The sequence below is a fragment of the Sylvia atricapilla genome, chromosome 3 (genome assembly GCF_009819655.1).
Source record: "Sylvia atricapilla isolate bSylAtr1 chromosome 3, bSylAtr1.pri, whole genome shotgun sequence".
NCBI classification, from domain to species: Eukaryota; Metazoa; Chordata; class Aves; order Passeriformes; family Sylviidae; genus Sylvia; species Sylvia atricapilla.
The window spans coordinates 86,336,855-86,356,292 of record NC_089142.1 but is presented as its reverse complement, the minus strand read 5'-3'; the positions used below and the strand labels follow the sequence as shown (position 1 = coordinate 86,356,292).

Sequence of the window (19,438 nt, the reverse complement as noted above, 5' to 3'; positions counted from 1 at the left end):
TCCTTTCAAATCAAATTCATTCAACTAAAATTCTACAATAGATTAAGTCTCAATAGTCTTGCACTATTCATTTTCACTCTCACAAGCTGTCATCAAACAGGGACAGAAGAGCAGCCATGTTGGAATTGCAGCCCTGCTATTTTTGCATACTTTGAACTAGACAATTTGCAAACTTTTTCCATCTCAGTGGTCAGAGAGCCTGTCACAGTTTGAAAAGAACCAGGACTGCTTCTCCCCATCTCCTATTAGAAGAGAACTCCCTTAAGGAGAGACTTCCTTTGCACAGATACCATAGATGGTGAAAGGTGAAACCTTTCAAATTAGAAGGAATTATGATGGCTTTTAGGTGCCTATGGCAGAATATCCCAGTACTTGGGGCAAGGAAGAAAAGTCTGTAGCATGCCTTTAGCACTTATCTAGGCTTGAGATGTTTTTCTCAAGGATGGGAGTTGAAGAGACAGCTGTGGGCATGGATGCCACCGCCTTCACCTGGTGACTAGGACTGCTGCATAGAGCTTTGACAAGCCTAAATAACCATGCTGGAAGATTGCTGTCCCTCACTCCATGCAACACAAGAATCTGATGCTTCCACAGCTCCCCCAGTATGCTGGAAAAACTTCAAGAGGTAAACCAGGGACAAGATAAAACTAACTCTCCCAAACCAAAGCCCCTGTGCTTCCAGTAATCCCTATCCAAAGTAGAAGAGGTAAAGAAGCCTTAAAAGTACCTGCCTGTCTGCAGTGCTGTATATGCTGCTGGTAGTGCTTTTACACCACAAGCAGCCAACTAACAGCAGTGTGGTCAGCAGCACTGGCCACAGCAAAGCATAAGGGATGGCCAAGGTTAACAAACAGATAAGCAACGAGTCTAATGCCTTAAAGAGGGTAAGGGAGGGCCACGGGGGAATTTTTTATATTACTGTCCAAAACCATGAGGGGGGTTTCAACATCCAGACAGCATACAGACTTAAAAGCAAAGGAATTTCAGCTGCAGTAAAGTATGTGGGTAGTGCATAGCAGGTATAAGGTTAATTCAGAAATGAATGAGAGATTTTCTAAAAATGCAATGGAAGTCTGCAGCCAGCGGACTGAACATGACCTGCTGTGCCCTTCTTTCTGTGCATTGTGATACACTGTGCATTGTGAGGCTCTTTTATCATCAAGAGAGCATGGGTTTATGTTCAGCATCATCTCTGTTATCCTCCTTACCACAAATACCCCTTAATCAATATTCACGTACTCAACTTGCTGTGTTTGGCCCAAGCATCTTACACTAGTTCCATCTGGAATTATATTGCTTCACAGGTGATCTTGTGAATGGTTTTGCCCAGCCATTAAAAACCAAACCCTTAAGTATACCTTGGCAAAGTGCTTTCCACTGTAAGCAAGGCCAGTGCAGAGGCAGGAGTGAAGAAGAAGAAAAAAAGCCCATTTCCTTAAGTGCCACAGTGTCACATAGATTTCTCCTTAAGAAATTCCTGCAGCTGTCCATCAGAGATAGCCAGCAGCAAATGCTGGAAGCAGAACAGGGACTGGGGGTGGGATTTCATTCTTGTACTGGGCCAGATCCTCAGAACAATGAAGCCAAGTGGGTAAAAGCAAAAGACATGTTAACTGAAGCGAGCTGAACTGTTCCTTCATCAGTGCCTGAGGCCCTCTCAGTTTACACTGTGTTTAATTCAGTCATTTTGGGCCTCAGTCCTCCACTGATGTTAAGGGGGTGACTTTCTCCACCCTTGCCATAGTCCATCAAAACCCACAGACTTTAACATCATGAAAACCAACCTGGTAACTCTGAATTTTTGTTTAAACCAAGCCTGAACAAATGTGTTGTTATTTAACTTGAAGTTTAAGAAATAATGAAAATCCAGTGTTGCATGTGACAAACTCCAGATCTTAGTTGAGCTGTACCCTAAAAACCACAAAATGGAGATGATCTTGAAAATCCTCAACCAGCCTCACTCTGTTAAAGCTACTGAAGTTTTGCCTGCATGTCCTCGCTTGCAGCTGTAGCTAAGGATTTAGTAGGTCTGTGTTTGTTTAAAATTGTCTCCAGACTACTTGAAACTGGAGGCCTGGGATCTCTTCAGAGCCACTGGGCATTGTTTTTATTTGTTTTCATCTGTGCATGAATTTCTTTGAAAATACCCAGCAGAGCAATAAGAAGGGATTGTTTTTAATCTTTAGAGATGATAGCGTGCTGTTATGCATCAAGGACACTCAAAAACAAAGCATCAGATAAACTGTACCAGGAGATTTTATTTTTTTTACCTCCAGGCTTTTCCAAAAATAAAATGCATTCTGCATGGGGCTCGCTGTTGATGAGACATCTATAGGTTCAGTTTGCCATCCCAGAAGCATTAACACCACCATGTTCAGACAATTTATGTATGCATGTGTATAAATGCAGCTGGATTCTGCCTGTGCCCAGCAGCCTGGGGGAGAGTGGTCATTATCACTGCAGGGACAGCTGGGACCTGGCCTTGAGCCAAGACCTTGCTTAATGCAGTCAGATTTCAGTGATACAGAGTGGATTTTACATCCCCTTCTCTGGAGAGGGTAGCTGAAGTCAGAGTTCCACATCCTACAGCCACCTGAGTTTAAAACTAATATGTGCATTTTTTGTGTGGCTCTGGACAGCAGAGTGGACAAAAGAGCTCCTTCTGCTATCTGGGATTCAAATCACATTAACAACAGTTATTTACGGAGCTGCAGATTGATGATTCCTCTTGTTTGAGCTCCCTTCAGCAGTTTCCTTCCCTGCCTGAATGAACGAGGTTATAAAACACAGTAATTATAAATCTCATTGACTGCCTTGCATTCAAGGGCGTGTTCCCCCCAAGCCTTGCTGTGAAGCGTGTTACCCAGGAGACTGTCCTGTACAATCCAAAACAGAATTATTCTGACCCAGTGAGCTTGTTGGAGGGGAGAACATTTGGGATGCTGACCTGCTGCCTCAGCACAGTAAATGCATTTTTCCCATTTCACAGCAGGGCAATGCTGCAATACAACAAGGCCATTGCATTCAAGTATTCTTTTGAGGTATGACTTACATCTCACTGACAACTGCTGGCTCCCTGGACATGCAGAAAAGGAGCCTAGGACAGCAGTGGTAAGCCAGAAGTCCTACTGACTGTCCACACAGTTTTAGCAGCTTTCTCTGAAGGTTTGGTTGTCTCAGACCTTTCTGGGGAAAACCATAAATGCCTCGGACAATATGACACAGTGTCAATAAAACCCTTTCTCAAAATGTTTGAGTCAGGCTGTGCTCGTAAAACAGGTTAAGAAGTGTTTAGTGACGGTTGGCTATTCTGTCTTGCACTACCAATCATGGTATTCTTCAATACCATCCTTTGCCTTGCAATCTGACTGTAATCAGGATCTGTATGGCTACCTTCCTTGGACCTGAGGGGTTTAATACCAGCATCAATCCTCATATCCTGCATTCAGGAAACTACACAAAGCCCTGTCAGTCACCCCCCACTCTTGCAGAAGGGCTGTAAAACCTCTGATGCTCTGGAGGAAGAAAAGAAAGAAAAGAAAAATAAAATAAAGCGCTTCCTAGAACAGTAGCAAGCACAAAACAGGCTGTTGCCATCCATTTTCTCAATTACTGTCATTGCACAGAAGTAACACAGTGCTTTATGGTAGCCTTGGCAGTTGCATCCTCTGTGCTCAGGTAGAAGCAGAGGATGAGGTGCAGAGCAGTCACTCCCAGCAGGTGAGCAAACCAATTGAGTTTAATTAGAAACATCCTGCTGAAAATGTAAATGTTTTACAAGTACATCATCCCCATCAGGGGCTGCTGCTGGCGTTTGTGTTTTGTTGAGCCTTTCACACAGCAGCTACTGAAGATGCCCCTCTCTTCATTTTCTGTCTCTAGTGCTCCCCAAACATCATGGGTCTTCCCCACGTTGCTGCCTTCCTGGGCACCTCGAAGATGCAGGCTGGCTGCTCATTTAATATACCCATGGCCATTCTGCCTGGGACAAAGGCAAACCAACCCCATTAAAATGAAAGGACTCTGCTAGACTAGAGAATGGATACAGTGCTAAAGGTTTTATTGCTCTGTAAGTGTTCTGTTCACTCCATACTGCTAAAAAAAAAGACTTCATAATGTTTGTTATTTTGTTTTTCTTGCTTAGGATTCTGGGCATAGCTCAAATGTATCTTATGTGTATGGCTCTGTGTGATTGCAGCAGTTACCGGGCTTGTTATGTTTAGGGAGTCGAGTTTTTTTACTGGTGTGCTGAAAATCATGAGAGATTGATATTACCTACTTAACTGATGATCAAGCAGTTCTCTGGCAGCTCTCAAGAAAGATTGTTCCTAATCCATCATAAGACTGCTGCCAAACTAGGTAACCACCAAAATAGCTGGTCTGTGGTGCAGGCAGCTTGGGTGCCATCTAAACGAGATACTCCAGAGAACTTCTTGGTCGGTTCTAATCTGGTTCAGTCATTAGGAGACATCCCCTTACCTGTTGTTCCTGGAGAGGTTTTAACTATTTCTTCCATTCTCTTCAATCAAGTGATGGTCTGATGAGTCCATGCCTGCAAGGGAGGCGTGCAGATGCTTTAGGAAGTGACATGTATGGATTCTATAGCTGGCAGGCTGTCTAGAGTCAATCCTTTCATACAAAAAGAATTAGCTATTCCTCCTCTCACATGGCTTTTAGACAGCATTGTACCGCTTTAACATTGCTCAGAGCTCATGTAGAGCCATGTAGCTGCCAAACTGACAGCTCCTACAGTGCTTCTGTGGGAGCAAGGACTTCTCTGAATGAAGTGCAACTGAATAGTTCTGCTGCTGAACCAATTCTCTACAAATCCCACGTGCTTGTATTTATGTGAGATACCAGCACCTTTTCTCACTACACCTACCTTGCTTCTAAAACTAAAATGCAAATATTAGAATATAAAGCTAGATAACCACATGCTAGCAAAAACCATTACTGATTGCTGTATTTTGGCTAAGTATTTTGATCTTAAGTATCTGTCTTTAAAAAAGCATTGTATCACTTTGGAGTTTTAAACAGTTGCAGAAATGCAGCCAGATTCAGACAAAATATGCTTGGTGCTTGGATGAGTAACATTTTTTTCATGCTTGACTTCCAGAAAGATGACTGCTATGGAAGTGTCTGGTGTGCTTATTACATGACAATTAGCAGTTGTTTCTCTGCTGACAGATGTCCACATCAAAAAGCACTGATTGTCTCTTTTGTTTGCAATTTTGGAGATACCATAATCAAGTAGCTTGTTTCATCTCCAGGAGATGTTGTCCTTTGCACCAGAAGCACAGCCTCATTGCCTAGGCTCATGCCAGGGAAAATCAGATTGTGAAATATAACAGCAGATGATTTATGTGGAAGTTTAGCGCCTTTCTCCCTGTGCAGAATTAAAAATTGCAGTTATTTCTGTGGGTAGATCTCTTGCCCGAGATAGATGAGCAAGCTGTATTTCTACATTTTGTTTACTAAGGAACTGTTTCAGCAGTGGAGTGACATAGAGTATGCACACATCATACTGGTAGTATTGCTCATCTGGGACTGCTAAGAAGCAAGAGAAGGGAAGGGAAGAATTTTAAAGAGAGGGAGAACAACTTCACATGAACAGATTCCAGTGAACAGAGCTCACAAATTCTCTCTGTGCAGCTGTAGCATGGAACACGTCTCAAAGCTTCTTAGAATGTCACAGACAAAATAGTATCATTCAGATAATTCAAGGGGAAAATAGCTGTTTCACATTAGTGCTGAAAGGAATTCAGTGCAATCCATGACCTAAATGAATATTTCTGCCTGTTACCTAAAGGCCTGTCCTCTAGCCTTTCCCTTCTGAAGCCCGCTGAAGTTAAAAGGAGACCTTGCATGAGGGTTTCTGCCTGAGGTAGGATTGCAGAATGATATGCTGTGCCTGGCAGTGTGATTTTGAAAAATTTGCTAACAGGCAAAGGTCTCTGAGAGCAGACATGAGACTGGCAGGTGGAATTTAATAGCAGAGATTTTGTGCAGCTGCCAAAAAATCACAACCCAGATGCTGGAGCTGAGCACATGCTGCCTGATAGAAATGATGTTCTGGGTAAAAGAGGAAGCCAGCAAGTGTCTGTCAAACACTGATTCTGAGTCCAGCACTGCCTTGCCTTTGTCCTTTTCACAGCACTGTCTGTGCATCAGTAACTGGCTGGGCCTGGAGGTGTACTGCATTTTTTCATTATGCTGCACCCAGAAAGTACCTCACCAGAGGCAAATTCCCTACTTACCATCTGTTTCTCTCTCTCTCTCTCTCTCTCTTTCTTCTCTGCATGAGATATCTTCTCTGAGCTGCTTATTCCTCTCACACATTCATTCTGAAAGGTACATTTTTATTGTTACTTCTCAGGGACTGTAGTCTTCCCAAGACATTGATCTTCCTTACTTTTTTCTTTATCCCTGCTCTGTTGGAGGTCAGTTCCCTCTCTGAAAGCACCAGCAAGGAGAGACCAAGCATGCATGCATGCATTGAAACAAAGAAAAGCACATCCCCATACCAGTCATCTTTTACCCTTTCACAGCCACCCTGATCAGGAGGTAACCAGGACTAGCACTGTATCCAGGCTCTAAGAGCCTCCACAGACTGACTGGTGAGTGACATGCTCCCACACTGTAGAATGAAAGATCTGGGCAAAGCCAGCAGCCTGCAAACCAGGCCAGGCTCTTCACCCTTTCTGCCCAAAGGAGGAATTTCCTAAAAATACATGTCCTGACATACCGCTGAGCCACATGGCACAGTGAGTGCAATCCTATTTTCAGCCTGCTCTGCAGGGTGACATAGCTAGTTACACCTCCTTCCAAAAATGGCACATCAGCAGCGCAGCACTTGCTGGTGGACCATCAGCACATGTGGGATGGTGCTCTCCACTGGAAGAGCACTCCAGGAGCTGATTTCAGCTCGTTGTATGTAAGGCTGTGGTGGCAGGGAGCATCCCCAGTCATGCAGAAGGAAATCAGGACAGCTGCCTTCTGCCTGTCAGTGCAACAGCAGTACCCTGCAATCTCACACAGGTGCGTTATGGGCTGGAGAGAACCGCCAGAACTAATTCTAATCTGACCCAAAGAGAAGCTCACCTGATGGATATGATGCCTGTCCAGCACATATCTTTTGCAAGATATATCTCCACCAAGGACAACAATAGAGCAACATTTGGCTTTTGGAGATGATTGGTAGTCTCTTTCCAAACCATGGCTGGTTAGCAAATTCTGTTTTCCCAACTCTGAAGCTTATTGCAGAATCCCAAGAATGTTCCTGTGCTTCAGATATCCCAAAATAACTACTCTAAGCTCTCCTTGGGGAAAAGCAATCCTCAGAGCAGCCTCTTAACTCAAATTTTTGTGGTGAAGCAGCTGAGCTGGAGGGAGAGAACTTGGCTTTGCCTCTAGTCACTGGCTCCCCGAGGAGAAATGAGCATTTTGGATGTTCATGTTAATAAGTTTGTGTGTCAGCTCACTCACTGTCCAAGGAATTGCAAACACTTTGTTCTCCTCATTTCTGTTTGCTGCAGAAACCGCCCTCCCCCACTGCCATCCTCCCAGCAAATCCATTAGTTAGCTGGCAGCTTCTGTAGCCCAGCCATGGGAGCAAATCCCTGGCAATGCAGCAGGATCAGGGCTCCTGAGCACCATTTAGGAGCTGACAGAGTCGTTTTGCTGGTTTGTTGCCCGTTCTCTTCCTCTGCAGTTACCAGGCTTCCTTCCTCCATCCAGAGGAGACAGTGAAGCCATCACAAACATAAGTGATTCCCTGACACCTATGCCATCACTTAGACACTCTGAGTGGCCATTTCCTCTCCTGGGGGAACTGTGCAGTTCCTGTATCAGCAAAAGGCAGGGCCTGCTGGGGCATTTGGGGTCGCTGGAAGAAGCAAATCTGATCCAGTGCACAGCACAGATTTCAGTCCATTAGCAAGAAGGCTGGTGCTCTGCTTCTCAGAGGTGGATTATCCCTATTTCCAGGGAATCTGTAGCTCCTGTTTATCTGTGCCAATCACTTGCTTTCCTCTGTTATGGTAAGTTATTCTCTGTGTCCCTGAGGTGCTCATTATCACATTATTCAGGCTCTGTTTATATAACTTTAGAAACCACAGTAAAATCCTGCAAGACAGAACTCCCCAGCTCTTCTCTGATCTCTTCTCCAAAGTGCATGTAACACCTTACAAGAGAAGAACCCAATACATTTCTTAAACCCATTGAGATCCTGGGGTGGTTCAGTCGTCTCTGGAGAATAAAACTCGCATCCAGGTCTAAAGACATTATCTTTGGCCTGATCTTAAACTGCAGCAGATGATTCTCTACTGAGCTCCAACCTGATCTTCCAGGTGATTGCTAGCTTTAGGTATGATTTCCTATACATAGGCCTTGAGATACCACTGCAGTTTTACTAAGCAGTATTGTCTTCCTGTCATACTTTGCTCCAAGATCAAATTAATGGCTAGAAATTGTAGTAGTCAGGTTGGTCTGCAGCTGAACTCATAAATGGTATTTCAGAAAGTGCTCAGGGAACTGTCAGAAGGGAGAAGAGGTGGAATGACAATCCCCTTTATACTTCAACCTTCAAAAACTATTTTTCATAAACAAGGAAACTGGTTATAATTAGTTTAAATTCTGTGCTATTTAGGCTGCTTGTTATCTCAGGACAGGACAGAGTCATAGGCTGTAGTAATACAGTAAATAAAATAGTGTGTAGCACAATAGCAGAGTTTGCTGCCTCCGGGTACATAAGACACAGCTGCACAAACAGGGGCGTGGGAACTAGCAAGACTTCCAGGTTTTCAGCAAGCTGTCCTGATACACACCAGGCTGGCCACAGTCAAGAGAAGGAAGCAGAAATCCCTTCTTGCCAAACAAATGGGAAACATGAAAACATCACAGCTCTCCAGTGTTGCTGGAGCTTCCATTTATGCCAATGTTATATGCAGTATTTATCAAATCTTTACTTTCTAAAGGAGTTTCTTCATTCATTCTCTTTCGAGCATGTAATAGAAAATGCAAACTGTAATTCAGCAAAATCTCTTTGTACATGGAGGTTTGTGATGTAGGAGAGATTCTGTGTTAAGAGATTATAAGGAAACATACTTCTTGCAGGATCAGAGGCACTGGAGCAGAATCTGGAGGCACTGGCTGAACCACAGCAGTGTGTTCCTGCCCAGCTCACTGTGTTTCCCGGCAGCTCAGCTAAGCTTAGCACTCAGGTGTGGTACTGCACGTGGAGGCTCTGGCTGGAGTTGTGTGGAGGATATCATTAATCACATGCTATCCCAGAGACTGCCAGTAGTGGAAAACTAAGCAAATTAAGATATTTTAAATACCTTGGCTCTTCTCTCAGAAGACATCTGCTGTAATCTACATTGGCATGCTGTGTGCTTCTGTCAGCGTGTCTTCACTGCACTGTGCCCCTCCTCTGTGCAATAGCAAATGCAGCATTTGCTCTGCCCATAAGTTCTGTGGGACTGAGGCGCAGGGACCCTTGGCAGAGCTGAAGCTGTTCTCTGAGAACCTGTTCATGACTCATACATTTAGACAAGATGTACTCTGTATGCAGAGGGGAAGATAACATATACGACGAATGTGTGCATCAGCCCCTCCTTTGTTTCAAAGCACTGCATTAAACACCGGGGAAAGATCCAGCATTGGCACTGGAGGGATACCTAATAAAACAGAAATTCCCTATTCCTCAGCCACAGCACGTTGTGGACACTCAGATTAATTTGGTGTCCGGTTCTTAAGCCTAGACATTCCCCAGCTATCTGCAGCAACATCTTGTAAGGTGCAACAAAACATAGGCGCCTGCTTACTATCAAAATAAAGGCAGAGCTTTTATACCCCTGAGGCAGTGGAAGTGCTAACAGCTGCCCTGCCCTCTTACAAACATTTGCTAGAAGTTTATATGTGCTCCTTGGGCACAAAAGAGGCATGTTCTCAAGCCTCCTTAGCCTGAGAACATTTAAACCCAGGACTCCTGCTTCCTAAAGCTTGTCCCTTGATTCTGTTCCTGCTGTCGAATTGTTCCTATGTAATGACAAATTATTCAATGTGAAATGCATTAGCAGCCAATGAAGCACAGCTACTGCTTTCTAGTCAAGTGCTTTAGCCAGCAGGTTACCTGCTGCTCTTCTACATCCTGCATGCCTTTTCTCTCTTTGCTGATGGTTATCAGTTTCAATTCTGCACAGAATTTGAAAAACTTAGATATATTTAGGCTGAATCTTGCTAATTTCAACGAGGCTTTCTTCCAGGGAAGCCGGTACAATGCACAGCAGAATTGGAACCTTAGGTTATAAACTATGTGTTCTAAATTCTTATTTATGATTAGTTTGGGACCTTCTTTTTGGTGCATATTTTTACAGACAACGCCATGAGCTTGAGTCGTAGTTGAATCTCCTATGTTCTCTATTGCAGCATTACTGTGACAACTGCTAAGATCAGGGCTGGGAGAAATCTTTCCTTCCCTAGGAAAAGAGACTGTGAAACATATACTGGATTTAGTTACTCTCAGCTATGTGATTGAGGCATCCTGTTAGGTTTCCTTGCTTCCTGCTTCATCTCCATGTAGGTCTCAGCAAAGGAAGAACTGCCTAGAGAATATTCAGCATGCAGCAAACGATTCTGCTTTGCATGAAGCTTAAGTGACGACAATCCAACAAGGCAGAAAAACTCTTCATTCTCCCTAGGCTGGTATGAGCCTCCCTGTGAAGAGATCAGAGCCTCTTGGTTTGAAATGCTGCCTTAGGGTTTGCTTTTTATGTCAATAAATGTTTTATCACATTTAAGCTTCAAACACGGTAGAAACATCCCTGCTAACATTTGATGAACTCAAATAGAGACAGCAAGCCTGGGCAGAGGGCAGCATGGCACAATGCTTCCCTTCTGCAGGGCAGGGAGTGCCTTGGCCTCACAGGGGGCCTGGGCGAGATGCTGCCTTTGCAATTACTCACTGCCTTGGAAAACACACTGGCAAGCTAAGAAAGGGGACGTCTCTTTCTTCAGGACTTCACCACTTTTGGTCTTCTCTTTCTTTTGCTTTTTCTTCTGTCCCTGCAAGTGCTACCTCACTGTGATTGATAAAGTATATCCATGTCCCCAGGTCTTTGGTGGGCTTGAGTTGTCACTGTTTTCACACTCAGGTAGTCTGTCTCTCCTGACACCTCCTCGCAGTCTCATTTTTCCCCTTCCCTCACACTCTCCCTGTAGCACACGAAGAGGTTGCAGTGAAGTTTAAACAGTAAAGGCTAGGCTGCCTTTTGGTGTCTGCAGTGCTGGAGCTGAAGTCACCAGGCTGAGCCTACTGAGTTAAAACCCACAGGCAGTGCACAAGTACTACAAATTGTGATGCAATCTCAGTTTTTTTTTACTTTTCCCAGCACTTGCCAGCTCCCCCCCCACCAGTGCTGTTCCTTCGGTTCTCCTCTCCACATTCTGTGTTGTGCAGTGACCCAGCCCGCCTTCCCTCTCCTCCCTTCTCCTTCCCCTCCTCTGCTTTATCAAATGCAGCACTTCAGCGTCACTGACTGACAGGGGATGCAGCAGCTTGAGCAGAGGAGATGGAGGGGGGAAAGGAAGAGGAGGAAAAGCTGCTCTCAACAAAGGAGGCAGAGAAACACTGAAAGATGCTTTCTCCCAGAAGGGAATCCCAGTCGTCCTTTGTTAGGGCAGCAAATTAAGATGCAGTCTCTCTCAGTTCAGTGAGAGGACCCTGATTGCTCCCTGTACTCCTACAGTGTCTTTTCAGAAAACAGAGCTCAAATGTATAGCTCAGGTTCACCACAACCTGGACTGAATCAGCAAAATGGGTGGTTAGCTACCCCCACGCTGCCAAGAGCTGTGTGGCTAAGTGACAGAGCAACAAAAACTCACTTCATTGCTCACAGCTAAAAAAACATCCTGGCTCTTCAGAGATGCAAAGATCATGAATGTAGGGGGAAAGAATCACGGAGCAATTGGCTACTTACATGTCTTTCGTTATTTTAGGAGACCTAGGATTTCCAGGGTCAATCTTCACTGTTTCCAAAAGGACATTGATATTTATTTCATGGTTTATGCAGCAGATTTTGCTTACAACTCACTCTGATTGCTAAATAGTTACAGAAGCGTGTGTTGTCCTGTAGCAGTGCGGATTTTTCTGTTGCATGAGACTGTTATCACCAAAGGACAAATGCATCTTGAAAGGCTTTTTGTAGGGTTCTGCTGAATAAGCACACTTCCGAACGATCACTTTTCTGCAGCATGCCCTGCTTTTGCCAGCTGCTGATTACCCTCCTACTAACCACAAGTGACTTGTCCACATTACAGATTGAAGTAGACATTAAGGATACTGCGTTTACCTTGAAATTAATTAAATAATGCACTTAAGGAAGCCCAGCAGCAAAGGCTGATTCTTTCTGGAAACTTCTTGGGGTATTCAGACTATAATAGGCAGAAATGCTCTGCTAAATAGAGACAAGCATCAGACACAGCCTCACTTTGGAATTAGAGTCTCATGCAAAGACAGTGAGAATTTGCATTTAATTTGATTGTTAAAATCTGTTTGTAAAGGATAGAGTCTGGTCCACCTGTACATATTCTCAAAAAATGAGATGACCTTGCAAATACAAGAAAAAGCAAGCAAGCTTCCAGGAATTAAACTAAATGAAATGTTTTTCTGGACGTCTTTTTCCAATACAAGCCCTAAAGGAAAGAACAAGCTAATCTGTGCCACCTATTTGGAAGGAAACAACTCCCTGCAGCTCATCAGGTGTTTGAACTAAACATTTGCAAAGGAAGTTTTGATTTTCATTACTAAAAATAAACTCCAGCTTGTACATGAGACTTATTTTGTAGTCTTCCTGCACTGTTTTCTGGGAATTTTATGAGCTAACATTTGAAGAGATTTTGTCAAACTCTAAGGAAATAAAGACACAAGTAGAAATTTCACAACCTTCTAAAAGTGGGACTTCAAGTCTGGCTTATACTCACTTTCTTTATCAGTGAAAATTGAAAATAAGTCACTTTTTTTTCTCATCTAGCTTAAATTGAAATATGGCTCTCCTATTCTAAAACAAAAATAGCCTCCCTCAAGTATCAGTTACTAAGTATCACATCACTGAAGGCAGGGGAGTCCAGTCCAGTGTCACCATAGAAGTGGTTTAGGTTTTGTTTGTTTTGCATGCAGACGAGGTCAAAAATACCTTTGAAAAAGCTTCCCATAGGCACCCTCCGTTCCATGAAATTAAAAACCATCAATTCAGGAGTCCAGCTGTCAGCATAAGGCACACTAAATCAGCAGACCAGATTCGCTGTCCCCTGTCAGCCTTCGTACCCGGCTAGACTGTCCCGGTCCCGCTGTGCTGCAGCCCTTCACCTCAGCTGAGCTTCTGCCAGAGCTCTCAGCGCCGTCGTTTACAGCCTGCCTTCTACTCTGCCCTCACCACTCTGCCTCTGCTTACAACACCCGTGGTGCATCTTCAGACCTTAAGAGGAAATCGAATTTATTTGTGGAGGTTACCCTCAGATCTTTCTCGAGTGAGTGAATTCACAGCCCAGCACTGTGCAGCTGCGTTGGTGCAAGCGGGACATGAAATGCCTGCGTGTGGCTGACGTGGGGCTGGGCTGCCCACAGGACTTGGAAGGATAAATGATTCCCACTCACCTTTTGAGTTGGTTTGGGATTTTTTTACTATTTATAATTTGCTTGAGTTTAAAAATAAGCCTGTCCTCATTGCTCCTTAGAGTCTGACTCAGTACCAACACCACTGACAGAGGGCCATACTTAGAGGTACTTGTCATCTTTGGGAGGAAAATCACTGGGCAAAACCAGAAGTGCCAGTGCTAGCCAGGAGGTGGCAGAGAAGTCAGGCTACTTTGTACACCCGTTTCTGCATTGTTTTGGCAAAAAGACAAATAGAAACTGAGGAAAGACAACAAAACCCAGTCCCACCCTCCATCTTCAGGAATAAGAGGATGAAACCCTTAATCACATTCCTGCGTGTATTTATACTAATTGCTCATCTTCCTGAGATCTGACTTTATGAAATTATGCATGCACACCAAGCAGATGAGTTTCCATAGAAACTCAGAAGCTGAACTTTCATTAGAAAAACCTTCAAAAAAAATCTTCCAGATAAAAATGCAAATTGCCTGTCAGTGGGTGGCTTTCTGAATTTAGTTACCATTTTTTTTCTTCTGCACTGTAGGCAGATTCCAACTGGACCTACATGGCAACAACATGCAGGCATTGTTTATAGCAAGCCAGACTCCATGGGGAAATGAGAAATTCAGTAGCAAAGAGAAGCTCTCAAGTGCAAATACCTCAGAGAAACAAAAACTCAAGTGCTCAGTGCTGCATCTTCCTGAGGCTTGAGGTTTGTGCAGCCTCCAGCTCTCAAAATGCTTGTGGTTTGCAAGGAGCATTGTGGGGAGGAGGGGAGAGGGGAAATGCAAAGCCAGAAACTCTCCTGCACACAGAATTAATGATGTTCAACCTGTCCTTTAAACATCAGCAGCATATTTGTGCCGCTTCAGTTAAGCCTCGCTAAAAGGCTGACACCATCTGTCACAGCCCACTCTGGGCAAGGGAGTAGGTCTCTGTGCTGGGGCTGAGCAGAGCAGAGTTGGCCAGACCCAGCCTCCACTTGAGCTGAGGCCTGGAGCCCAGTGTCATGTGCCCACTCTGCATGAAGTCCAGGCGTGTGCAGGAAGAGGACATGGGGCTGTTCTTCATCAGAAGGGGGAAGTAGGATGGTGGCATGCCTGGGAAGGGCCACGGACCTGGGCAGCATGTGGCACTAGCCAAATGCCAGTTGTGCACGTAAGCAAGGAGGAGGTGAAAATCTCAAACTCCTTTAGCAAATGTTTCCTCCAAAAACATAGCAGTTTTTCACTTGTGCAGTATATTGCAGCATCGACAGAAGCCTTCCCCTGGCTTTAAGGTGCCTGGAATAGCTCTCTCTGAGGGTTCAGATGTTTTCTCAGCTAAACTAGCAAGCTTGAAAGCACTGAATACCAAAGAGGGAATCTTCACATGAGCTGCACTTCCTGATGGGCATCTGCCCCCCACCCCAGTGGGCACAGCAGCTGGGTGTACAGAGCACAGGCACAGCAAATACTGGGGAGCCACGGCAGGGAAGCCACACAAGGCTCTGGTTCTTGACCAGCAAGGGTCTGGGGCATGCAAGGGAGCTGTGCTGCACGAGCAGTTTACGATGAGGTGGATTTCACTGGAGCATTGTTGAGAGGCGCGAGATGTCAGCCGGGCAGGGAATTCCCCTCCTCGTTGGAGAGGGATGACAGGCAGCAGCTGCATGGCCTCGCTGGCCCCTGTGCCTCCAGGGCCAGCAGCCCTCTGAGAGCACTGAGAGGCTCAATGCTGCTTAGTGTCAGGCTGAGGACAGCACTGGGTCCCCGGCCACCAGAGAGCACAATCAGCTCTGCTTGGTCAGCACAAGAGGAAGAGATTTTAGGAAGAGTGGGTTTGTGGTTGAGGACAAACTTGGGCTGAGATAGCTCCTGTCTATTCTTGGCTCAGCAGCAGATTTGCTATGGCCACACTTCTTGCCCTTTCTATGCCTCATTATCCCTGTCAAGAGGGTGACTCAAATTATAATTGCACAAATTCCTTCCAGTCTGTCATTACGTGCCTGCAGTCATCTCCAGACAGCTACCTCCAGGGGAACCAGCCTCTCCCACCAGGGAACCTCTGTGCCACGTATGCCTTCTCCCAAGGGGGTTGTAAGATTAGATCCTGTTGCCTTGTTGTTTTCTTACATAGAGAGGAACCTAAAGAAAAAACACCCCTGCATCTCTAAATGACCAGATTTGATATGGAGTTGGTTATTCAGGTCAAGGGTTTGGGCAAGAAAAAGGCAGCAAAGCTTTTCATAGCACCGCCAATATTTGATTAAACGGATGTTTCTTAATTTTTCTGTCAGGCAAATTAATGTGTTTCTGTAGGTATTAATACTATCACTGGCCTTAAGAAAGCTGATGCACCTTGTGTTTAATGGTACTTTTGTAAAAGCAAACAAAACGAGGAAAATTTCACTATTTCTAAAAGCATCACCATTGTTTCATCAGAAATTTACTTGGGTTCTAGTAATGAGAGATTTCAGGTTTCTTACATCTTTTTGTATGCACTAAAGGCAATTAGACATATTAAAGATTAGGCTAATGCTTTTCTTTATATATATATGCATCCACCTACTACATTGTCGCAGGAAAAGCATGGAGCCAGGCAGTCATCTCACTTGCCAACATTTCCATGGGTGAGTGCAGGCAGAGGCCATGCAGAGCTTGGCAGGTGACATGGCAGTGGCTGGCTGCTTCTTCCAGAGGTTACACTTGAATGAAGCTGGTGAAAGGTTCGTCCTGGTGTGTGCACCTTCAGGAGGAAGCAGAGAAATGCCGCGAATATGCTGTGGCCTGCAAAGCCCATATGACCATCTGGGCTCGGTGTGGTTGACTGCTGTGTAATTAACAGGGAGCCTGGCTCATTAGGTGCTTTGTGGGTTCAGACACATCCATGAGAGCCCTATAGGAACACATGTTCTTCCTAACACTTCTTTCATCCTCCCCCTCCTGTTCCTTCCAGATGGTTACACCCACTTGTGTCTTTTCTTACCCTAAGGACAGCTTTTTAAACAAGGTTCCTCCATCCTTCTCTTCCCCCACACTGCTTTAGGATCTACATTGAAGTGCAGGAGGACAGAATTTTTACATCCCATGTTGTTACATACAGCCTGCTCGTGGAAGGCTGGAAGGAGACCACATCCCTCTGCCCCTTGTTTGTTGAGAAGAAAGATCTCAGTGTGGTCAGGATGTAGGAGATGAGAGACTTTACCTCAGCCTCAGTTGGGTGTTGCAGATGCACAGGAATGAATTCAGATACTGGCTGTAGTCAAGCCTGTGCATATTTTCTGGGCAACAAGAGTGGGATGATTAAAGGGCCTGTAACCTTTCTTCTGTACAGCACCAGTCAATGCTCTCCCAGTAACACACAGCAGGAGCAATTGCAGAGCTTAATCTGAATCTGCTTTAAAAAAAAATGTTATTTTCCCAATTACTTTTTCAATTGTGCAGCACTATCAAAAAACACAGAACTTAACAACTGATCACTTTTATTCTTCAGGAATAGGTGGAGATGCCCCCTGCATGGGACTCCTGTGCCTGCACTCATAGGGCAGCTTGGTGGGAGCTTGGGGTGCTCCGTTTCTTCCTCTCTTCGGCGCTGTTGTTAACTGCTCATCGCTTGTTTGTTGGCAGGGCCTGGTGCTGAACAGACTTGGGCGGAGAGAACTGGCCCAGAAAGTCCTCAGAGATGCCATCGGGATCCAGACCACCAGTCACATTGCCTGGAACAGCCTTGGAGAGGTCTTGCAAGCTCAGGGGAAAAACGAGGCAGCCATCGAATGTTTCCTTACTGCCCTGGACCTTGAATCCAGCAGTCCTGTCATTCCGTTCACCGTCATACCCAGGGAGCTCTGAAGCTTTTCCCTGCTGCTGAGCACTTTCATTGTGTGGACAGACACAAAATCCAAGCAGATAAACAAAGAAAAAGCCCAAGAGAAAAGTGCCATTGTAACCTGCAGCTGGGCTAAGTAATTCCAGGATGGGGCTCAGGTCTACAGGCTTAGCTTAGACAAGCCAAACTGTAGAAGAATTTGCAACAGGCAGAAACAGAGAATGCCTTTTTCTTCACAGGTGCCTGGGTAACCTCCTGTTCAAGTTAATAGTAAGGCTTATTTCAAAGTGTTGGTTCAAGGTGACTGTAGAAAGATTGTGCTAGGGTACAGCTGTTTGAAGCACTTGCACCTTTCAGTATTCATTGAAGATAGAACCCCCAAGCCCTGAATTAAAGCCCAGACCTGCTCCAAATAGGAGCTAGGTAACTTCACCAACTAACTTGACCCATGTTGTGTTTAAGCATGTGGCTGTCTCCCCACAGATCTGGCAGGACAAGAATGACAATTGCACCAAATAGACATGCAATGTATGCTGTTTACAAAATTATTGAATCTATTTTGATAATCCTTTTTCCTGCCTTGCTTTTATATACTGTTTATGCTCACTATATTTAGTGTAGCACTTGCCTAGATCAATTTAAATTAAAAATACTTTTTTAAAAATAAAGCTGCTATTCACAAAAGCAGAAAGACCAAAGACCAAATCGATTCACACTTGAACTAGTATTAAAAACACGTAAATATCTCCACTTACATATTTATTGAAAGGCCTTACACGAAGTAACTAATTATAAGCTCTGAGCTTCATTCTTATTAATCACCTATTGCATCAGTTTAGTGAGGAATATAGTGTTTACCAGTATATATTGACTGATCTCTGTGCTCTACTGCTTTGCCATTCTTGGCACAAAACATTTTCATATCCATCTTTTGATGATGCAAAAGAAGACAGCAATCTTCTAAAAGGAAGTGTGCTGAAGGCAATAAGTGTGTATATGAATTGCTTCTTCCTTAAAACTAAATCTTTGGATTGTCCATTGAGATTTCACATTAGAGGTATGGAGTTGAGCCTTCAGTGGCATCATTTAGCATCTCGTATCAGATGTAACAGTGAGGTGCTTCTGATCTACACAGCCTCCCCATGGCTGGCATGGCCAGGGAGGGGATGCAGCTGGCACAGCCCCTGCTGAGCTGCTCCTTAGCTCTGCATGACCTCCCCGGGGCCTTGGCAGTGAGGTGGTGCTGTCACATGAGAGCCAGCCCTGTCCAGACCAGTCCCAAGGTAAAGATGATGCAGAAATTTGCTGCACTTTATTACAAAACAAAGCAAAAAAAACAAACAAAAAAACCCCACAACAGGTTGGGGCTTTGCACCCATCTTTGTCCAAAGAAGATCTGTGACTATTTCATAAGTAAGTTTGCACTAAAGCACAGTTTGTACTATAATTCTGCCCAGTATTGTGACCCACAACTAGTTCACTCTGGAAATAATATCCTCAGGCAATAAATTAAAATGGAGTTGTTTCTTACAGAGCCTGGGGCTCTGGCAGCAGACTTGAAGTCAGCATTGTTTACAGTTATTTGGATCTCTGCAGGCTAATGAAGAGCTGGGCACTTGTGCTGCTCCCAGCCCACACCATCGGAGAACTCCCAGCCTTCCCTCAAGATGGCTGCACCGAGGGAAGCACACTGCTCTCAGGTTCCTTGCAGCAGCCTAGTGCACTCCCAGGCCAATATTTTTTTTCCCCTTAAATCATGCAGATGCAATAGCCTAACTTATTTATCTGTTCACTGAGGGATTCCAGATCTGATCTAGGGTGATTTCACTCCAGGTGGAAGCAGCCCAGCCATGAAAGGTGCTCAGCCCACCAGTTCTCTGGCTTTCCAGTGCCTCACAGGCACCCAAATGGACTTTTTTAGGCCAGGGGCAGGTTTCCAAGGAGACGGTGTTCCCCGGCTGCATTTCTTGTTTGCAA

The 19,438-nt window shown here is 44.7% G+C and overlaps 1 protein-coding gene across 3 annotated transcripts in view; it reads left to right on the top strand.

The window, feature by feature from the left end:
* Positions 1-19,022, top strand: part of TTC7A (tetratricopeptide repeat domain 7A) — a 168,136-nt gene extending 149,114 nt beyond the window's left edge. For 2 of the 3 annotated variants that reach the window (XM_066316054.1, XM_066316055.1), the window contains one exon: positions 17,263-19,022. In XM_066316054.1, coding sequence (XP_066172151.1) covers positions 17,263-17,484 — 222 coding nt within the window. In that variant the 3' untranslated portion in view covers positions 17,485-19,022. Of the gene's footprint in view, positions 1-2,989; positions 4,356-17,262 lie in introns of those variants that run through there. The other variant, XM_066316053.1, reaches the window with a different exon arrangement.
* Positions 19,023-19,438: the final 416 nt, after the last annotated feature.